We start from the raw sequence: 21194 nt of genomic DNA on the forward strand, positions 1-21194 counted from the left end.
AAGGAGCACAAAACCGATCCCGATCACCTGATCCTAACATCCATGTTAGTTCTAAGATTGTAAGGAGTTATCCCCGAACTCCTTACAAACAACCAAAAACTCGAAACATAAATACACTTTCATTACAAAATATACAAAAAAAAAATTTTGTACTCCCCTACTAGCCATACATACCCTTGATCCCCTACCAGCAATGACACTATGCTCCCGTGCGACATTAGTGAGCTTGCTAATAGAAAACCAAGCATATCTGACAAGAGGGTGTTTATGTACGATAAAAACACAAAATTAAGGATCAGTCTTTGCTCCAAGACCCAGTACTGTATCTGCTGATACAAAAGGACCTAGCGAGAAGCACTTCTCATAGGTCACTCTCACATCCTTCAGATAATGAGATGCAAACACTGAATTGCACCTCCAATATGTAGTCTCATGATATTCTTTAGAGACATATTCTTTTGGAACGACCAAAGGACGTTGCTACTGTCCCTGCCCCTCACTTCATGTTGTCTTGACCTTTAGAAGACCGAAGGATTCCTCCGAGCAGTTCTTGTGAGCGTCCGTAATAACGCTTCTCACAAAGAAAGCCAAGGCGTTCTTGGACATGAGTCTTTTGGGGTTCTTCACCGCACACCAAAGACCTTGTTGACAAGCTCCCATCTGTCTCTTCCTCTCTAAATAATATTTAAGAGCTCTCACTGGACAGAGAGACCTCTCTATCTCTCTGCCTACAAGGTTAGATAGGCCTTTTACCTCAAAACTTCTGGGCCACGGTTTTGACGGGTTTTCGTTCTTTGCCAGAAACATTGTCTGGAAAGAACAGATGGCAGCATCTCCTTTGAACCCCACCGTGGAATCCAGAGCGTGCAATTCGCTCGTCCTCTTGGCTGTAGCGAGAGCCACCAGGAACAAGCATTTCCTAGTGACGTCCCGGAAGGAAGCCAGATGTAAAGGCTCGAATTTATCCGATGAAAGGATTTCAGGACCACGTCTAGATTCCAACTAGGTGTTCTAGGAGTAGCTGCCTTTGAAGTCTCAAAAGATCTAATTAGATCGTGTAGATCTTTGTTGCTTGCAATGTCTAGGCCTCGATTCCTAAATACTGAAGACAGCATGCTCCTGTATCCCTTTATTGTTGAGACAGATAGGTGTGATTCCTCTCTCAGAAAGAGGAGGAAATCGGCAATATTCACTATAGAGGTACTGGAGGAGGACAGCTTCTGACCCTTACACCACCTCCTAAAGACTTCCACTTTGATTGGTATACTCTTCTCGTCGAAGCTCTGCGGGCTCTAGCGATAGAGCCCGCAGCCTTGCGAGAAAAAACCCCTCGCTCTGACAAGTCTTTCGATAGTCGAAAGGCAGTCAGAGCGAGACCTGGGAGGTTGTGATGAAACCTCTCGAAGTGGGGTTGTCTGGAGTAGATCTGGTCTGTTTGGAAGCGATCTGGGGAAGTCCACTATCCACTCCAGTACCTCCGTGAACCATTCCTGGGCTGGCCAAAATGGGGCTATTAGCGTCAACTTCGTGCTCTTCGAAGCTACGAACTTCCTGAGCACTTCCCCCAGGATCTTGAACGGGGGAAAGGCGTATGCGTCCACACCCGACCAATCCAGGAGAAACGCGTCTATTGCGAAGGCTCTCGGATCTTCCACTAGAGAGCAAAAGATCTCTATTCTTTTGGAGAGGAACGTCGCAAACAGGTCTATGTGAGGTCTCCCCCACAGGGACCAAAGACTTCGACACACTTCTTCGTGTGTAGAGTCCATTCTGTGGGAAGGACCTGATTCCTCCTGCTCAGTCTGTCCGCCTCTCACATTCTTGATCCCTTGAACAAACCTTGTGAGGAGAGTTATGCCTCTTTCTTCCGTCCAGGTTACAGGTGTCTTGGTTAACTGATAGAGGGAGAAAGAGTGCGTGCCTCCTTGCTTGCGTATGTAAGCCAGAGCCGTGGTGTTGTCCGAGTTTATCTGTATCACCCCGTCTCTGACTATCTCTTCGAAGAACTTTAAGGCTAGGTGTATGGCCACTAGTTCCTTGCAATTGATGTGCCAGGACACCTGTTCCTTTGTCCAGGTGCCTGACACCTCCCTTGCTCCTAGCGTCGCTCCCCATCCCGACTCCGAAGCGTCGGTAAATAACACTTGGTCTGGGTTCTGCAGAGCAAGCGATACGCCCTCGTTCTTTTGAAGAGGAGGGATCCACCACTTCAAATGATCTTTTACCTCTTGTGGAAGTTGGAAGATGTCCGAGAGTTGTCCCGTCTTCCAACTCCACACCTCTTTGAGGAAAAACTGAAGAGGTCGAAGGTGAAGTCTCCCCAGAGAGAAGAACTTTTCCAGTGAGGACAGGGTCCCTAAAAGGCTCAGGTAATCCCTCGCTGAGCTGTCTTTCTCTCTAAGAAGCTCGAGATTCTCGACAAACTCGAGTGATTCTTTCTCGCGAAGGATATACTCGAAAACCCCGAGAATCCATCTGAATCCCCAGATAGACCAAGTTCTGGCTGGGGATCAGCTGTGACTTCTCGAGGTTGACGAGCAATCCTAGCGAATCTATCATGTTCCTTGTTACTGATAAGTCCTCCAAGCACTGAATCTCCGACTTGGCCCTGATCAGCCAGTCGTCCAAGTAGAGGGAGATGTTTATTCCCTCTAGGTGAAGCCATCTTGCCACATTCGCCATCAGGTTGGTGAATATTTGCGGAGCTGTAGACAGACCGAAGCACAGAGCCCTGAACTGAAAGATCTTGTCTCCTATTACAAAACGAAGATATTTCTTTGACAAATGGTGAATGGGAATCGTGGAAATATTATGCGTCTTGCAAGTCAGAGAGACCATCCAATCTCCTGGACGAGAGCCGACATTACTGAGGCGGACGTTTCCATGCGAAACTTCTTTTTCTGAACAAAGCGATTCAGAGCGCTTACGTCCAGAACTGGTCTCCACCCCCCCCGATGCCTTTGGTACTAGAAAAAGGCGATTGTAAAATCCCGGGGAGTGTGGATCCTGCACAAGTTCGATGGCCTCTTTTTCCCACATTTGTTCCACCATTTGAAGGAGAGTCTTTCTCATTACCGGGTCTCTGTACCTCGCTGACAGTTCCCGAGGCGTAGATGTTAGGGGAGGGCTGTTGTCGAAGGGGATTACATATCCCTTCTTTAGGAGGCCGACACTGAACCAAGGGTCGGCTCCCCTTTTTGCCCATACTCCTGCAAAGTTCAGGAGTCTGGCGCCCACTGGGGTGCTTGAAAGGCAAGCAAACAAGTCACTTGGATTTTCGTTGAAGGGCCTAAAGGAAGACCTTCCTCTCTTATCAGAGCTCTTCTTCTGGCAGGGGGACGAGCCGCTGTACCTCCACGAAAGGGCTGCTGAGGAGGACGAGAGTCCTTCTTAATCGCGACACTACAGGGCGTCCTTTCTTGGACGTTTGTGTTAGTAGGTCTTGTGTCGCCTTCTCAGTTAGCGAGCGAGATATATCCTTCACCAACTGAGAAGGAAACAGATGATCCGATAGAGGGGCGAACAATAAAGCAGTCCTCTGGCTCGGAGAAACCCCTTTCGATAATAGGGATCCATAAACTGATCTCTTTTTCAGGAGACCAGCACCAAAAAGGGAAGCCACTTCACCCGAACCGTCCTGTACTGCCTTGTCCATGCAGGACAGGACGCTATGGAGAATCTCTGGGTTTTTAAGAAACTCCGGATCCTTAGATTTGTTGGCCAGAACTCCGAGTGACCAATCCAGAAAGTTGAACACCTCTAAAGTGACAAAAAGTCCCTTTAGAAAGTGGTTCAACTCTGAAGTGCTCCACGTCGCTCTGACCGATCCTAAGGAGTGACGTCTAGAGGCCTCCACTAAATTGGCAAAAGTCGGCATCTGCAGAGGCAGGTAGAGAAAGACCCATAGTCTCTCCTGTCCCATACCAAATACCTCTCTTTCCATGTAATTTGGAAGGAGGCATGCAGAATACCGTCTTTCCTAACTCCTTCTTCTTGTCCATCCAAGAATCTAAAGAATGGAGGGTGCCATTCTTCATAGATATCGCAGGCTTCATTTTCAAAAAGGCCGAAGATTTTGCCGTAGCCGAGCTCGAAAAGAGAGAAGCGAGAGAAGGAGGAGCCCGCCGGGGACTAAGAGAATCTCCAAATTCTTGAAGTAATAATGAGGCTAAGACTTTATAACTAGATAGTCCCCTCATTAGCAGGCAAGGTTCGTCATCAGACAACTCGTCTAGCCCTCGATCAGACGAAGGAGAAAGTTCACGTTTGGAGGAGAGTCCTTCCAAGACCTCCTATGCTCTGAAGGAGAGGAGCTCCTATTTGGAGAAGAGGTCATCCCTCCGGCCAGGAACGGTCCCCGACCTCCGGGCTCCTGGAACTCCTTTGCCTCCTTGCCTCCTGACTCCTGCCTCCTGGCTCCTGACTCCTGCCTGGTCCTGACTCTGACTCCTGCCTCCTGCTCCTGACTCCTGACTCCTGACTCCTGCCTCCTGACTCCTGACATCCTGGTCCTGACTCCTGACTCCTCTGCTCCTGATCCGGACTCCTGGCTCCTGGCCTCCGGGCTCCTGCCTCCTGCGTCTGCTCCTGCCTCCGATGTCCTCCTCACTCCTGGCTCCTGGCTCCTGCCTCCTGGTGGTGCCCCTCTACACTCCTGGGGGCCTGGGCCTCCTCCCCTGGTTGACTCCTCACTCCTGGGTCTTGGCTCCTGCCTCCCTTGGGTGACTCTCACTCCTGGCCGGTGCCAGACGTCTGATCGGTTCATCCAGGTTCGTACAGGAAACCTCACCTCGAGTAGGAGTATCGATCCTGGCGGCAGATACCTCCATACGTCTAGAGGATCTTTTGATAGGATAGGGAAGTCGTCTTTCCTTCTAGGAGGCTCCTTTGACAGAACTCCTACAAAAGACGAAATCTGTTCTTGCATCGCCATCATGAATCTCTTCGTAGCCTCCTCTTTATCCTCTTCGGGAGGAGGGGAAGGAGGAGGGGAGGAGTCCATAGCCTCCACCTCCTGCCTCCTTCTCACTCTGGTTGAAAGAATGGCTCTTCTTGCCTTCTTCACTCCCGAGGGAGACTCCTCAGGGAAGTTTTCTGGGCTCGAGTCAATAGTCGGAGCCTTCCAACTCCTTCTTGAGAGGCCGAGATCGATCTGAATCTCTCCAATCACGTCTCGGAGATGAAGATCCCGACGACGAAAAACACTCACGCAGGACGCTTTTACAATAGCGATCCTTGGCAGTCTGGGGTGTCACAGAAACCGCCGAAGGGACACCTGATCGGTGGGGATTCTCCACAACCTCCTTTCGGTTTTCGACATTCCTTCTCCTCTGGGCATGTGAGCTTGGAAGAGGTCTAGACCTAGGAGCGTTGCTAGGACCGACCAGATGCGCCCTCTACCTACACTGGGGACACTCTTAGTATCACTCGTCCACTGAAAAAAAGAGAAGATCCCTAGCCTTACCTTTGTTATGGCAGCCATTTTGTTTTCCATCAACTTGAAGGCTGCTTTTAGATCCGCAAGTTCTTTTGCTGGATCTACAGGTTCTGCAATAGGAGAAGGGGCTGCAATGGAAGGAGAAGTAGCAATACTTACCCTTGGGGAAGATCCCAAGCTTGGAATTAGTTCAGATCTAGAACTACTTAAACTTCTATAAGAAGCCTTCCTCACTCTTTCTCTCTCTAACTTTTTTTAAATAATTGTTAGGAATTCTTCCATTCGTTCTCACTCAAGTTCTCACATTCCTTACAAGTATTAGTAAAAGAACATTCATACTCCCTGCAACCCTTGCATACCGTGTGAGGGTCTACCGAAGCTTTCGGCAACCTCACCTTACAGCCTACATTCACACAACGTCTCACAACCATTCCAGAGTCAGACATTATTAAAGAAAATTCCAAAAATCAAGTCCACAAAAACAGTCCACAAAAGCGTTATGCCAATCCAACAATCCAGATACGTCACCAAAAGTCGGTCAAGAAGATCAATTGCCGGTGAAAAAAGAAAAACCAATCGAGAGGAACAACAACAATGTTGATGGTCGGGCGACAGAAGAATTCTGATTAGAAAACGGGAATGGTTCCTAGTCCTGCCACCCAGGGCAGGGCGGTAGATCACCTGACCTACCGGTAGCGTGTGCCGCGAAATTTGAAATTCTGTCGGAGACGACGGAGTCTATAGCTAAGCTAAGTATATATCTGGCAGGGAAGTTGAATGTATAAAAATGAATTTTGTAATTATAGTTATATTAATATTATTATTATTATTTTAAAGTGTTAAAAACAAATAGTAAATGTACTACAAAAATTCTCGAGTCTCAGTGAGAGAGAGAGAGAGAGAGAGAGAGAGAGAGAGAGAGAGGAGATGAGAGAGAGGAAGAGAGAGCGAGAGAGAGAGAGAGTTTCATGAACACTTGGGGGGTGGCAACAAACGCAACAGCTGCTCCCCCTCCGTCCCATTACTTGATATGTTTGACAGTTTTAGTACCCGGAGTTTGAGAGAGAAGACCTAGATTTCCTTCATTCATACATAATTTTTCAAATTTATAAACTAAAATCTTACTTTAGTATTTTCTTTAATGAATTGATGTTATTGCTGTAGGTATACATTAATATTAATACGTATTAATATTTGAGAGAGAGAGATTTATTATTTTTACTATGTGATATTATTTAATCTTATTAAACTTACTAATACAGTATTAATCAGTATTAATATTTGAAAATTAGTAAATCATTTTTGTACCATAAAAATGCATTTAGTCATGAAAATAACATCAAAATACACTAATTGGTGGTGATTTTCGCCGGAAAATCATGCATTGGATATTTGCCGAGTTTTGACAGAATACTTATGCTGTTTAATTCTTACTTCTAAATACTTGCTAGATTTGCCTATATAAAAAGTGACAGTCCAAACATGGAATTTTATATATTATGCTGTTGCTTTCCTTAGGCCCTTTTTAGCATTCCTTTTGGTGTATTATTATTGGTAAAAACAAGGTTGACCTTAAAAGATTTTAACAATGATATTATGATTTCAAAACCACTAAAACAAGGCAAACTAAGAATGTTCTTAGAAGTTTCTGTAAAAATCTTTGTATACAGTAGTACAGCACTTACTTCATTACTGCAGTGCAGTAGCTTTCATGTAGCTAAAGTATCTAAAAATGTGTGTTTAATTAACTTTATATATTTCAGTTCCTTAGTGACTGCCATTCATTTAGAAATATAAATACTTCATGCTACTAACTTGGCATAAGAAAACCTTCATACACATAGGAAGTTAGTTAACCAACATGGGACTCCTTCCCACATACAACCAGAGAAATAAGATGGGCTGAAGAAGCAAGAAAACTTTCCCCAAATCCTTTACATAAGTACTATAACAACTTTGGTAAGTATAACTGGGGATACCTGGCTTTATAAACTTATCATATGCCTGAAAAGCTTGCTCTGAAGAATGTGCAAATATATGTTAGCAAATACAAGTTGTGAAACTATAAGAAGTATAGCATTTTCGAATCTGATTATTTATACAGGCAGTCCCCGGTTAAGGGCAACATCGATTAATGGCTATCTGGTTTTATGGCACTTGTCTAGAATGCTGTTAACTAGATTTGCGGCACCAATCTCTGGTTAGTGGCACCGATCTCCAGTTAACAGCGGCACCGTTCTTCGGTTAACAACGCTGTTTTCTCGGCTCAGTTCGTGTCGGCCTGTGAAATAATCCTTAAGTTTATTATTTCTAGGTAAATAACTTAATAATTACCAGAGAAAAAATAAAATCAAGAAAATGTCAGTAAAACCGACTCGCTCACTCTATAAAAGAAGTGTCGGTATGGTAACAGGGGCGAGTGAGACCACTACCACGAACCACTTGCCATTTAGACATTCCACCTCAAAATCCCTACCTGAGAGAGCTGATCCCAAAGGGTGATGCGCCCGCTACTACTACTAATACCGACGCCAAGCGGAGTGCAGCGCCACTAGTGGTCATCCTTTGTTATTAGCTCAGCTACAACACACGTGTTTTTTCTCTCTCGTGTTGTGTTCGCTTTTATTAGGATTTTATCCAAGATGGAACGCGCTGCTATCGCCACGGCTAAGTTAAGTGCCCGAAAGGTTAAGATTTTGTATTTTTGTCTTCCAGGGACCAGTATTTTCCGTTTTTTAGGTTATATACGGTCACCGGTTGACTCGTGGCGGCCATGAGCCGCCTCGTATTATTAAGATTTCCCAGTCTTCCATACTGGGACGTCTTATCCTTTATGGGCTCTTGTTTTGCGTTCATCTTCTCATTTACATCGTAATTTAGAATTTAGGATCCACAGCCCATACCTTTTTACCTGTTATCGCTTGGTTTTGGTATTTAGGGCTATACTGTTCTTCCCCAGTCCAGCATCCCAGCTTTTGCTCTTCATCGGCTACGGCTGGCTCCGAGTAGTCAACTGGTCTTCGGATCAGTTCGCCTTCTCCTGGGCTCCTGTCTCTCTTACTCGTGTGTTCCTTCTATTCTTTTACGATGTATTTATTTATTTATATAGTGTTATTTTATCCAGTGTTATTTTATGTGCTAGGCTAGCTTTAGGCGCCCAGTACCTTGCGTTGGTACAGTTGGGTTCACGTGGTCTCTGCCTAGTGGTTGTGTTGCTACCGCACTCTGGTCCACCCTCGATCACGTGCTCCTCTGGGCGTCTTACCCACTCCCTTCCCTCCCTTCCACGCAGTAGGGAGGTGTCTGGCCGGGCCCTCCTCGGTTGTCATGACAACCACTTTAGCCTACTTCCCTCTCTCTCTGAAGGGGGCCCGAGGAGGTCCAGGCCAGCTGGGTGCCTGGGTGACCACTTACAGTCTCGGGTATACCGGGGTATCCGATGTGTAGGGGTGTTGGGGTTGGCCACCCCTCCCCCCCATTCCTCGTTCCTACCATAACGGACGGAGCCCCTGCTCACTAGCCGGGGGCCCCCTTCGGTTATCCGGTATTACTGGCTCCGCCAGCCGACGGGGTAGCGATCTACTAGTGGTCTCAAAGCTTGCCTGCTATACCTTCTTTCTGCTACTGGAGGAGAGCTTGCTTACTTACCCGGGCACTCCTCTAGTAGTCGGAAGGAAGGCATGTCTTACTCTATGTTATAGTATACATGCCCCTTTTATATATTATCACTGTCGTTATCTATCATTATCTGCCTCCGCCGTTCTCCGTCGTGGTTTCTTCCTCCTCTGGGCTTCTCACCACTCCTGGTTGGTCTCCTTATCTGTTCCCGGCGTACACCGCGGATCCCAACCAGACCGCCCTACTAACCACACGTATTGCGGTAGAGGACTAGTTTTACTCTTAACTTTCATACTCAGGCATGCAACGGAGTTTATGTTAGGCTGTAAGTGCGTAATCCCGATACTCATGTATCCTTCCACTTACAGGCTACCAATTGTCAGGAACCGGGCTGCAATGCAGTCCTCCACGACCCCTGTGGCCACGAGGAGTGCAGGACCCACGCCCCGTGCGCCACTACCCACGGCGAGTTGATTGTCTGGCACCACGAAGCATGCACTATATGCTATGACCTCGTGAGTCAGCTTTTGGATGGGGTGAGTAGGTTTCTGGACAATTTTTCTTACAATCAATTATCTATGTTAGTCTTAAGTCTTATTTTAAGCTGTAACTCCGCCATTAGAAGCTTCATACGGCCCTCTCTTTCAGGCTGCCGCCGTGAAGGAAGTCGCCTTGGCAACCCTGAAGGCTTGGGTAGGCAGGCGGCTTTGGAAAAAACGCCACCAAGGGACAGCCGTACGTACTGGACAAAAAGTTAGCCGTCCAGATCTTTCCAGGAGGGAAGGCGACGGGGTACGTAGACCCCGCCACGGCAGCCCCACTCATAGCTTGCAGCAAGCGTTTGGAAGTATTTCGACGCAGGAAACGGTGCCGGACGTCGTCACTCTAGATATCAACATTGAGCCAATGGCGGTAGGTGTTGAGGACTTGTTGGTCGAGGTAGGTGCTTCGGGCGCCCAAGGGTTACCTTTGGGCGCACCTGGATCTTCTTCTCCTGTTCCTTCTTCTTCTTCCTTCCAAGGCTTCACGGGATCTGAGATCCCTTCTCCTTCACCTGCTGCTTCTGTGCCCCCGAAAGTGAAGGGACACAGAGCAAAAGACCCTCCAGAAGACGACAACCAAAAAGTCGTCGTCTTCTTCATCACGTAAGTCTTCGGCATCCTACGCCGATGCAGTGAAGGCGAAGTCTGTATCTTCTCATTCTAGAGGGTCAAGAAGCAAGGCTTCTAAGGAGAAGGTCCGAGCTCCGGCCGAGCCAGTACCTTCTCCGATAACTACCGGATCCGCTCCGGTGACTCCTGTCGGGATGGCAGCACCTAGTGCATTCGATCCCGCCACCTTTTCGGCAGGAGTTACAACAGGTAGGAGAGATGGTCGGTTCTCTCGGTACGAGATTTGAGCAAATGTTTGCTCAACTCTCCACCACTATCAACCAGCCCGGCCAATCGATTCAGGACCTTTCTAATCGTGTTAGAGAACACGATGACCGCTTCGCCGGCCTGAATCAGTCTCCACAGACTAACTTTCCCGTAGGAGGTACTGGTCTGGTCCAGCTACCACCTTACGAATCCCTGCTGGCCTTTTCTATGAATAATCCTTGGAGGGTGGCAGCCTATGCTCCCTTCAAGGATGGTATGATTTCTATTCCGGAGTGTGGAACGAGAAGGATTGAGGACTTCGGGTTCTACCCCCCCGGATTGACTCAGCCTTTCATAGGATATGCCAGGCTGACCCAAACGGCGCTCAATAGAGAGGACAAGATCTCTAGAGAGACTGTTTTATACAGCAGGGATCATGCTCAGAGGGAGTGGGTTCACTGCCTGGAGGATTGGGATTGCTCAAATACCAAACTCCAGGCCTTCAAGAGCCCTTTCACCATCTTTTGCCACGGAGGAGGAGGCTTCACTCCCCTTTGCGACAAAGATGGTGGAGACGACTCTTCAGGCTGTACTGAAAGATGAACCCATTCCGCAGCTAAGGGAAGCGGAACCAACATCTCCCCTCTTCCCTGCGTTCGGCGAACTGTGGGAGAATCTGCCAGTTACCTTTACAGTGGGAAAACTAAAACCGGACTGTGCTATGGATCAGTTCGGTGAGAAGCTCCCTAGACTGCCTGATAGCCTTATTCAGGCAGAGTTCGATGCCCGGACTAGGCTAGGGAGGTCACTTAACTCCCTAATCATTACTGAGATGGCTGTCCTCTCGTACGCCACGGAGCCGTTATTTATGATCCTTGCGAAGTCTCAGTTTCAATCGGTACAGGCAGACGCTTTCGACTTTTTCACAGCCAGGAGAAATTGTCGCAAGCATGTGTTGCAAGAAGCCACCATTAGACACGAACCTAATAGGCTTCTTGCTTCCAACATGTGGGGTGCGGACCTCTTCCCAGAAGCTGCTGTGAATGAGGTACACCACGAGGCTTCAAGGCTTAACCAAAGCCTTAGAGCTAGATGGGGTATCTCATCCAAGAGGAAGCAAGAGAACCCATCTTCTTCTGGTAAAAAGCTGAAAAAGACTAAGAGATACCAGCCATACCAGAAGCACCAGCAGCAGCAGCACTTTGTCCAGGCCGTCCCAGTTACTCAACCGGGTCAGCCTTCGACATCAAAACAAACCCAACCAATCCTTCTGCTGTCCCCTCAAAACCAGCCCTCAACTTCGTACACCGTCTCGCCGGCTTTCAACTCTATGTATGAAAGCCAAGCATACCCTACCTTTAATAGGTTCTCGAGGGGAAGCAGGGCGAGAGGTAACTTTCGTCAACAAGGTGCGGGAAGAGCTGCAAGTAGAGGCAAGCACTTCAGAGGGGGGCGCGGAGGTCAACCCGCACAGCAGCAGTGAGGCTCCCCAGGTAGGAGGGAGGCTGTTCCTCTTCCGTCACAGGTGGGGGTTCAGCAAATGGGCACAGAGCATCGTGTCAAAGGGATTAGGATGGAGTTGGATCAAAGATCCCCCACCAAACAAATCATTTTTCCAAGTACCATCAAAGGAGTTGACAGATTATGCAGAGGAGCTCCTTCAGAAAGGAGCTGTGGCGAGAGTCAAGCATCTAAAATTTCAAGGGCGCTTGTTCAGCGTGCCAAAGAAAGGCTCATTAAAAAGAAGGGTAATCTTAGACTTTTCAAAGCTAAACTCTTTCATTCGTTGCGACAAGTTCAAAATGCTGACCATCTCGCAGGTGCGGACCTTACTTCCCCGTGGGGCCGTCACCACCTCTATCGATCTTACAGACGCATACTATCATATCCCCATAGCGAGACACTTCCGCCCATACCTAGGTTTCAAACTAGGAGATCAGACGTTCTCTTTCAAAGTGATGCCCTTCGGACTGAATGTAGCCCCCAGGGTATTCACGAAAATAGCGGAAGTAGTAGTTCAACAACTGAGATCGCAAGGGATAATGGTAGTAGCGTACCTCGACGACTGGTTGATTTGGGCACCAACCGTCGAGGAATGCCTCATAGCCACAAAGAAGAAGAAGGTAGTTCAGTTTCTGGAACATCTAGGGTTCCAGATAAACAAAACTAAATCCAAATTCTCTCCGGAGACTCGTTTCCAATGGCTAGCCATCCAATGGGATTTATCCTCCCACAATCTGTCAATTCCAGTGGTCAAAAGGAAAGAAATAGCCAAGTCAGTGAGGCAATTTCTCAAGAACAAACAACCTTCAAGGCGAAACTAGGAAAGAATCCTAGGTTCCCTTCAGTTTGCCTCAGTGACAGATGTCCTTTTGAAAGCAAGACTGAAAGATATAAATCGAGTTTGGCGCTCAAGAGCAAATGTCAAATCTCGAGACAAGTTGTCAGTGATTCCACAAATCCTTCGCAACCAGCTCCGTCCATGGACGAAAGTGAAGAATCTTGCCAAGACAGTTCCCCTTCAATATCCTCCTCCGGCGTTAATGATTCACACAGACGCCTCCCTGTCCGGTTGGGGAGGATACTCTCAGTTCAAGCAAGTTCAGGGGACTTGGTCCGCTCAGTTCCGCCAGCTCCACATAAATGTGCTGGAAGCAATGGCAGTTTTTCTTACCCTAAAGAAGCTCCTTCCTCCAAAGAAGTCTCACCTAAGGCTAGTTTTGGACAGTGCAGTAGTAGTACACTGCATCAACAGGGGAAGGTCCAAATCCAAACACGTGAATCATGTCATGATAGCCATTTTCGCTCTAGCAAACAAGCACAAATGGCACCTATCTGCCACCCACTTGGCAGGGGTAAGGAATGTTATAGCAGACGCATTGTCCCGGTCAGTCCCTCTGGAGTCAGAATGGTCTCTAGACATCAAGTCGTTCCAGTGGATACGCCGGAGAGTGCCAGGTCTCCAAGTAGATCTATCCGCGTCACAAGCGAACCACAAGCTTCCTTGCTATGTGGCCCCCAACCTGGACCCTCTGGCTTATGCCACGGACGCTTTGTCGATAGATTGGAATCATTGGAAAAGAATCTATATCTTTCCTCCAGTGAATCTTCTTTTGAAAGTTCTGAGCAAGCTGAGGACTTTCAAAGGTCAAGTAGCCCTGATTGCTCCAGACTGGCCAAAGAGCAACTGGTACCCCCTGCTTCTAGAGTTGGGTCTCCGACCTCAACGGATTCTCAACCCCAAGCTATCGCAACCAGTACAAATGAGGACTGTGTTCGCTTCCTCAGGAATTCTCCAGACCCTAACTTTATGGACTTCATGTAGTTTGCGGCTAAAAAAGATGCTAACATTGATCCCCAAAACATCCTTTTTCTAGAATCAGATAAAAGGGAATCAACTATTAAACAATATGACTCTGCCGTCAAAAAGTTGGCATCTTTCCTGAAGGAAACGGACACTACAACCATGACTATTAACTTAACCATATCCTTTTTCAGATCTCTTTTTGAAAAAGGCTTAGCAGCTAGCACAATTACCACTAATAAATCAGCTTTGAAGAAAATCTTTCAGTTGGGTTTTCAAATAGACTTAACAGAATCCTACTTTACGTCTATTCCAAAAGCCTGTGCTAGACTTAGACCTTCTGAAAGGCCTACTTCAGTTTCATGGTTTTTAAATGACGTCCTCAAACTAGCCTCGGATACTGACAACTCGTCTTGCACATTTATAATGTTACTTAGGAAGACGTTATTCTTATTGAGTCTGGCCTCAGGGGCCAGAATTTCAGAACTGTCGGCTCTATCCAGAGATACGGGTCACGTAGAATTTCTCCCCTCAGGAGAAGTCCTGCTGTCTCTGGATCGCAGTTTTTTAGCAAAAAATGAGGATTCTCTTGCAAGGTGGGCTCCTTGAAAAGTCATTCCTCTTCCACAAGATCCCTCCCTTTGTCCAGTATTGACCTTAAGAGCCTTTCTATCTCGGACATCCTCTAGATCCTCAGGCCCTCTTTTTATGAGGGAAAAAGGTGGCACCTTATCAGTTAAAGGAATCAGGCAGCAGATCCTTTACTTCATTAAACAAGCCAACCCTGAATCATTTCCAAAAGCACATGATATCAGGGCAGTAGCTACTTCAATTAATTATTTCCAACATATGAATTTTGAGGATCTTAAGAAATATACTGGATGGAAATCACCGACAGTCTTCAAACGTCATTACCTGAAGTCCTTGGAATCATTAAAATTTTCAGCAGTAGCAGCGGGAAACATAGTTTCCCCTGATTCTGCACAGTAGTTGTAGTATAAAGATCCAGGTCTCCTTTCTACCTACCTTGTCCAACATGCCTCACCCTACTGCTATGCTCTACGTGGTCCTCTAGCCTTAGCCGCTAGGTTCAGTTTGGTGGACTGCCCCTTATTTTTTCGCTAGGGGCACCCACATATTGTACAAATAAATGTGCTTCAGTGTTTCTAACCTTATTTTTATGCTAGGGTAGAACACAGTGGATTTGTATATTTTGTAAATATTTGATTAATTTTAGTGAATCTCTTTAAATGATTGGTTTTTGGTTACCATTATACTAAACTGTGCTTTACATTGTTTAATTTAAGCTAGTTTTAAGTAACCTTATATTATTATCATGTAACTGATTTTTTGATTCACTTATATTATATTCTAATCTTATTTTAATTCTTGTTTCATTTTGACCCTTCATTGTCATCTTGCCTGTTTCTCTGGTACTATTTCACAGGCCGACACGAACTGAGCCCAGAAAAGGGATTTTGACGAAGGAAAAATCTATTTCTGGGTGATTGGTTCGTGTCGCCCTGTGAAACCCACCCTGTTTTTTCATTCCCACCCTGCAGGCCAAGATGGACATCTTTGCAAAGGATGGCCACTAGAGGCGCTGCACTCCGCTTGGCGTCGGTATTAGTAGTAGTAGCGGGCGCATCACCCTTTGGGATCAGCTCTCTCAGGTGGGGATTTTGAGGTGGAATGTCTAAATGGCAAGTGGTTCGTGGTAGTGGTCTCACTCGCCCCTGTTACCATACCGACACTTCTTTTATAGAGTGAGCAAGTCAGTTTTACTAACATTTTCTTGATTTTATTTTTTCTCTGGTAATTATTAGGTTATTTACCTAGAAAAATGAACTTAAGGATTATTTCACAGGGCGACACAAACCAATCACCCAGAAATAGATTTTTCCTTCGTCAAAATCCCTTAAGCGGGTTATTAGTGCTGTTATCACTGATTTTCAGTTACGGGCGATTTTGAGTTAATGGCGTCAGCTGGGAACGGAATCCCCCCTGTTCACCGGGGGACTGCCTTAATTGGTTTTGTAGTTAGCAATGGAAGAATGCAGGCAGCTGGTCATTTTCTCTCTCTCTCTCTCACTTTCACTCAGTGAGTAATCATTTCTTTCAATTTCAGTTCATTATGTAATTTCCTTATGTTTAACCCAAGAAATCCATCACTATCATTTTACAGCAGTCCAGTGTTGCGGCTATCTTGACAAAACTGCTCCTCTTCAGACTCGAATACACATAACTTTACCACACCTTTGTAATTACTTCATGCATGTATCAACAAAATAATTTTTCTCTCCTTCTCTTAGTTATTTTGCTATAAACCATCAAAGTTACTTTTATTGTGGGATGTGGCATTTTGCCCAAGTATTAGGTGGTGCGGTAGTACCACAGGTAGCGGGTCTGTCAGTTGTCACTCATGGGTGAGGAGGGAGTTGGGTATTACGGCTTGTTGTTGGGCCTGACAGAGGATAGCGTATTTTCACCTACTACACTCCTTGTCACATTGTGATGTTTTAGCTTATTTTTTACAAGTAACCATTACAACTTATTATACTGTACATCAGAGAGTGTAATGACAATGAAAATGACTATATTTAGTAAGCATCGGTATAATATGTACTATAGGAAAACCACAACCACCGCCACCACCTATCACAAGAATATACTAAAGATATAGAAAATTCTTATCATGGAAATAAGTAATGAATATAAACTTTTCATATGTCATTAAAAGATTATTGTCACTCTCTCTCTCTCTCTCTCTCTGACATACAAAGAAGAACACAGAAAACAATACATAAGTCACTTTCATTGTTATCAAAATAGAGCTTTACACATACCCATGACCAAATAAACTCTTACTACCATGGTAACTCAAGCTGCTTGTTATGTTTTTTACCCTTTATTTTAAACAGCCACTTGTCAGACACTCAAAAGAAAAAAGAAACCATTCAGGAGCGTTGCCATAATTTACACTAGACAACCACATGCTGACACAGGTTTTGGGAGTTGCCACGTCTTTTATTTCCCTGACTGAGCAGGATATTATGTTGTGATATTGTGTATGTCTGTGTATGTATTCTGTTATATCTGCTTTTTTTATTGTGCATGTTTCTAACATTAATATATAACAAGTTTTGACTGAAAAGAACTACATTTCACTATTTTCCTTTGCGTAAAAGTTAAATTTGGTCAATGGAGAATATTTTTATTATACATAAATATATATATGAGCAAAATACAGTTCTAAACATGAAAACTTTTACCATACAAGTAGTTTTCTATGAAAATATAATTCAAGTTAAGTAATGCCATGAGGGAATTTGTGAGAAGAGATAGAAAATGGCACTCTGAAGAGGCTTACAGCAGTTCCCCATACAGCCACTCAAGAGGCTTGTAGCTGTTCTCGGGTTAAATGGTTTTTCTTTTTATGAGTACCGTAAGATTGAGTAAATTCGGACACAGGGTGAATTCAGACGTTTTTTTAAAAAATGTCATAGGAGAAGATATGTCATAAAACAATGAATTAAACATTGCTGGTTATGATCTATCCTACTATTTTCCTCTTTTTATTATTGGAATGTCTTTTCCCAATGTTAAGTTTACATACGTATGGAAAAAATATATTTGAGCGCCCTGGTGGTGTGGTCAGTATGGTGTTGGCACCTCGGTGGCTGCGAGTTCGATTCATGGGCATTCTACTGAGGAGTGAGAGATGTGTATTTCTGGTGATAGAAGTTCATTCTTGACGTGGTTCGGCTGCCACATAAAGCCGTTAGTCCCGTTGCTGAATAACCACTGGTTCCATGCAACGTAAAAACACCATACAGGCAAACAAACAACCAGTATTCATTTTTTTTATGTTAAAAATCTCCTGTGAAAAACAGCCCAAAGCCTGTAGAATGAATTGGGAGGTGTCATTTTGTTAAAAAATAAGTAGATTGGACATGGTGGTTTGAGTTTGGACAGGAATAAGTATTAATATGAACAAAATAAAATTGTTTTGTCTTATGGGAATTTTCTAATGAGTGATATATTTATTTTTTTACAGGATATATAGATACGGTACATCTATGGTAATTCACTGATTGTAAATCATTGTGAAATTTAAAGATGTCAAAATCACAAAAGCCAGTAGAAAGTGGTACAAAATCACAAAAGACAATGAAAAGTGATGGTGGTAGAGGTCCTATGAAAGCAAGGCCAGAGACAAAATTTCAGGATTCGTGTGATACCTTTAGAAAAGGCGATCTCAGTGTGCGACAAGCAGCATTCCAGTATGGCTTCTCTAAGCGCAATCTACATGATACTGTCACAAGAAAACACATGAAGAAATCTGGAGAACAAACTATATTAACAAATGAAGAAGAAGCCATCATAGTAGACCATTTACGTACTCTTTCACAGTGGGGCTTCCCTTTAGACACTTTTGAGTTGTGTGTGCTAATCAAGATGTACCTAGATAGGCATGGTGTTGCCATTAAAAGATTAAAGAATAATTTCTCTGGCTGTGATTGGGCACATTCATTCATACTTTAGACGTTTGGAAGCAACTATTGAAAATGTACCTCCTGACAACATCACCAATTACAATGAAACAAATCTGTCAGATGACCCTAGAAGAAAAAAAGTTATTGTTCGTAGAGGATGCAAATATCCTAAAAGGATAATGAATTCAACTAAGTCTTCAGTGTCACTAATGTTTGCTTGTGCAGCATCTGGAAAAATGCTTCCTCCATGCATAGTTTACAAAGCAAACCACCTCTATGACTCATGAGCTGAAGGCAGACCTTCCAATATGAGATATGATTGTACTGATAGTGGGTGGTATGAAAGTACAACATTTGAGGATTGGTTTTTCAAAATAATCCTCCCTTATGCAAGATCAAAAGAAGGAAAGAAGCTATCATGGAATGGTACGCGAGATGGATGAGAGAGAATTGACTGCATTAATAACTGATGGAGGAGACACTGAAATAATGCGTGAAGATGAAGCAGATACTGTTGTGATACTAGAAGATGAGGGAGACATCTCTCAGGAGGACTTTGAAGGAACAGAGGGCCCAAAGACGGAGTGGAGATACAATAAAAAAAAAAGGGACAATAATAATGAGGAATTTTCAGCAGCAAGATAAGCCACAGGAAATGAGGAAGACCAGAATCCTAAACTACATGAGTGGGTGGTAGTTCAGGTGCGTAGCAAACATGAGAAGCATTACTACATGGCAGTAATTACTGAGGTGATGTTGAATCTCATAGTCAGGCTTTTGCAACATGTCAAAGGGACAAAATAAAATGTCTTTGTTAATTCAAATATACCAGATGATGAAAGCTGTGAAACTGAAGACACAGATATTGTGATGCATGTAAATGAACCCAAATTAGATAATAGGGAATGAATGGTATTTGATGTAAAATGTCAATAATTGGCCAAAATAATGTATATGTACTAGCACTCAGGAATATATAATTCTAAAGTTTTTTTTCTACAATGAAAATTGTTTGTGATGAGCAAGGTGCCCTTATTTTTATGTATTAGTACCATAGATATATGTCAATGGCTGGTAGCTAAGCATTCAGGAATTTGCCTTACCAAAGAGAATTATTTTTCATATGTAGGAATATGTCTCCAAAAGATTTATTTTTTTATTTCTAACTTACCTGTCATATGCTGGTAACCTTTAACCTTTAATAAGAAAAATGCCTTTATTTTTATTGTATTAGTGTTTTCTTTTATTTTCTTTCAGCACTGTCTGTGATAATGAGATAATGAAACCATTTCTTGTCAATTCTTGTCATTAAGCATTAGAATAATGTGTCAGGGTGTTATTAGTTATATTAAATGGAGATTGTTATTTTGTTTTGCCAAAGAAATAAGGAAGAAGTTTGATAGTCTAGTATTATATTACTTTCATTTTTTAGCCATTTTTTGTTGATCTAATTGTCATGTTAAATAAAGTGTCCAAAAAGGAAGAAATACATTTTCTCATGTCAGTAATATCTTGAAAGTTACGGCAATTTGGTCCAAATCAGCATCAAATTGCCGAGAATTCACACTAGCTGTGTCCAGAAAAAAAGCAGAAGCATAGAAGATCCATCTACAGCATATTTTAATGACTGTCCGAACTCTCCCAAACTTAAAGGTGAATTCAGACACCAATTAATGTATTATTCACATAATGAAATTGCTTACAAATTGTTTTTTGTGTTAGAATTTGAAAGTCTCATGAACCAGCTATATATACAATACTTAACATTTACTCTCGATAAAAAAAAAAAAAGGGATTTTGACGTAGGAAAAATCTATTTCTGGGCGAAGGACCCGTGTCGCCCAGTGAAATAGGTTCCTTTAGCACTATTTCTAAGGTAAAATATTGTTATAATACCAGAGAACCGCTAAACTGGAAATGCCAGAATATTCTGGCTCGCTCACCTTTATTAAAAGGCGTCGGTATGGTTTCTGGGGCGAGTGAAACCCCTACCATGGGTCCTTCTCCAATTAGCCTCTCCTACATCAAAAAACCTCAAGAATAGGGGAGCCGACCTACGGCTCACTACCTGCTACCGTGTAGCTAGCACCTGTGACGTCATACCTGCAGATAGCACCCAAGCTTGGTGCATAGTTGGGGGTGGAAAGGTAATGGGATTTCACTGGGCGACACGGGTCCTTCGCCCAGAAATAGATTTTTCCTACGTCAAAATCCCTTTTCTGGGCTTGGCCGTGTCGCTCTGTGAAATAGTACCAGAGAAAATACCAAGCTTGGAAAAGGGAAGAACACAAATTACTTTCCAAAAGGATTCTAATGAAAAACAATTAAGGTTAGGACATATAATGTAAATCAAGTTACAAATTAGTAACATAAAAGTGAAATAACCTTAAAACTATCAAATCACATTAATCATCATAGTAAACAAAATTTAGAGAAATAAGCTCCTTATGAACTAGACATTATGTACAATATGATACATTTGAGGACCAGTACGACAGTGACGTAACTGGGACGAAGGCAAGAATGTTAATGAGGCCAGTAGGAAGGAGGCGGCAAGCGGAGAAATAAGCTGAACTACTGAATACTATCACCGTCGGTATCGGGGGAAACTGTGTTTCCCGCCGCTACTGCCGGGTACTTAAGGGCTTCCAAGGACTTAAGGTAATGGCGTTTGAAGACTGTCGGAGATTTCCAGCCAGTGTACTTCTTCAGATCTTAAAATTCATATGTTGGAAAAAATTTATTGAGGTAGCTATAGCTCTAATATCATGTACCCATGGGAAGGACTGCGGGTTGGCTTTCTTGATAAAATATAGGATTTGTTGCCTTATGGCTTTTAGGGAAATGGTGCCATCTTTTTCTCTAATAAATAGAGGCCCATCAGATTTCAGAGATGTTCTATTTAATTAATCTTTCAATGAAGTTACTGGGCAAAGGGATGGGTCCTGTGGAAGTGGAACGATTTTCCCGGGAGCCCATCT

General features: G+C 44.0%; 1 protein-coding gene across 1 annotated transcript in view; it reads left to right on the plus strand.

Moving 5' to 3' along the window:
- The window catches only part of LOC135217263 (tRNA pseudouridine synthase Pus10-like), a 357385-nt gene extending 337703 nt beyond the window's left edge, over nucleotides 1–19682 (plus strand). Inside the window, exon 10 of the mRNA XM_064253035.1 lies at nucleotides 17775–19682. Within this exon, the coding sequence (XP_064109105.1) occupies nucleotides 17775–17783 (9 nt within the window). The 3' untranslated portion in view covers nucleotides 17784–19682. The remainder of the gene's footprint in view (nucleotides 1–17774) is intronic.
- Nucleotides 19683–21194: the final 1512 nt, after the last annotated feature.

This window comes from Macrobrachium nipponense, chromosome 19 (assembly GCF_015104395.2).
Source record: "Macrobrachium nipponense isolate FS-2020 chromosome 19, ASM1510439v2, whole genome shotgun sequence".
NCBI classification, from domain to species: Eukaryota; Metazoa; Arthropoda; class Malacostraca; order Decapoda; family Palaemonidae; genus Macrobrachium; species Macrobrachium nipponense.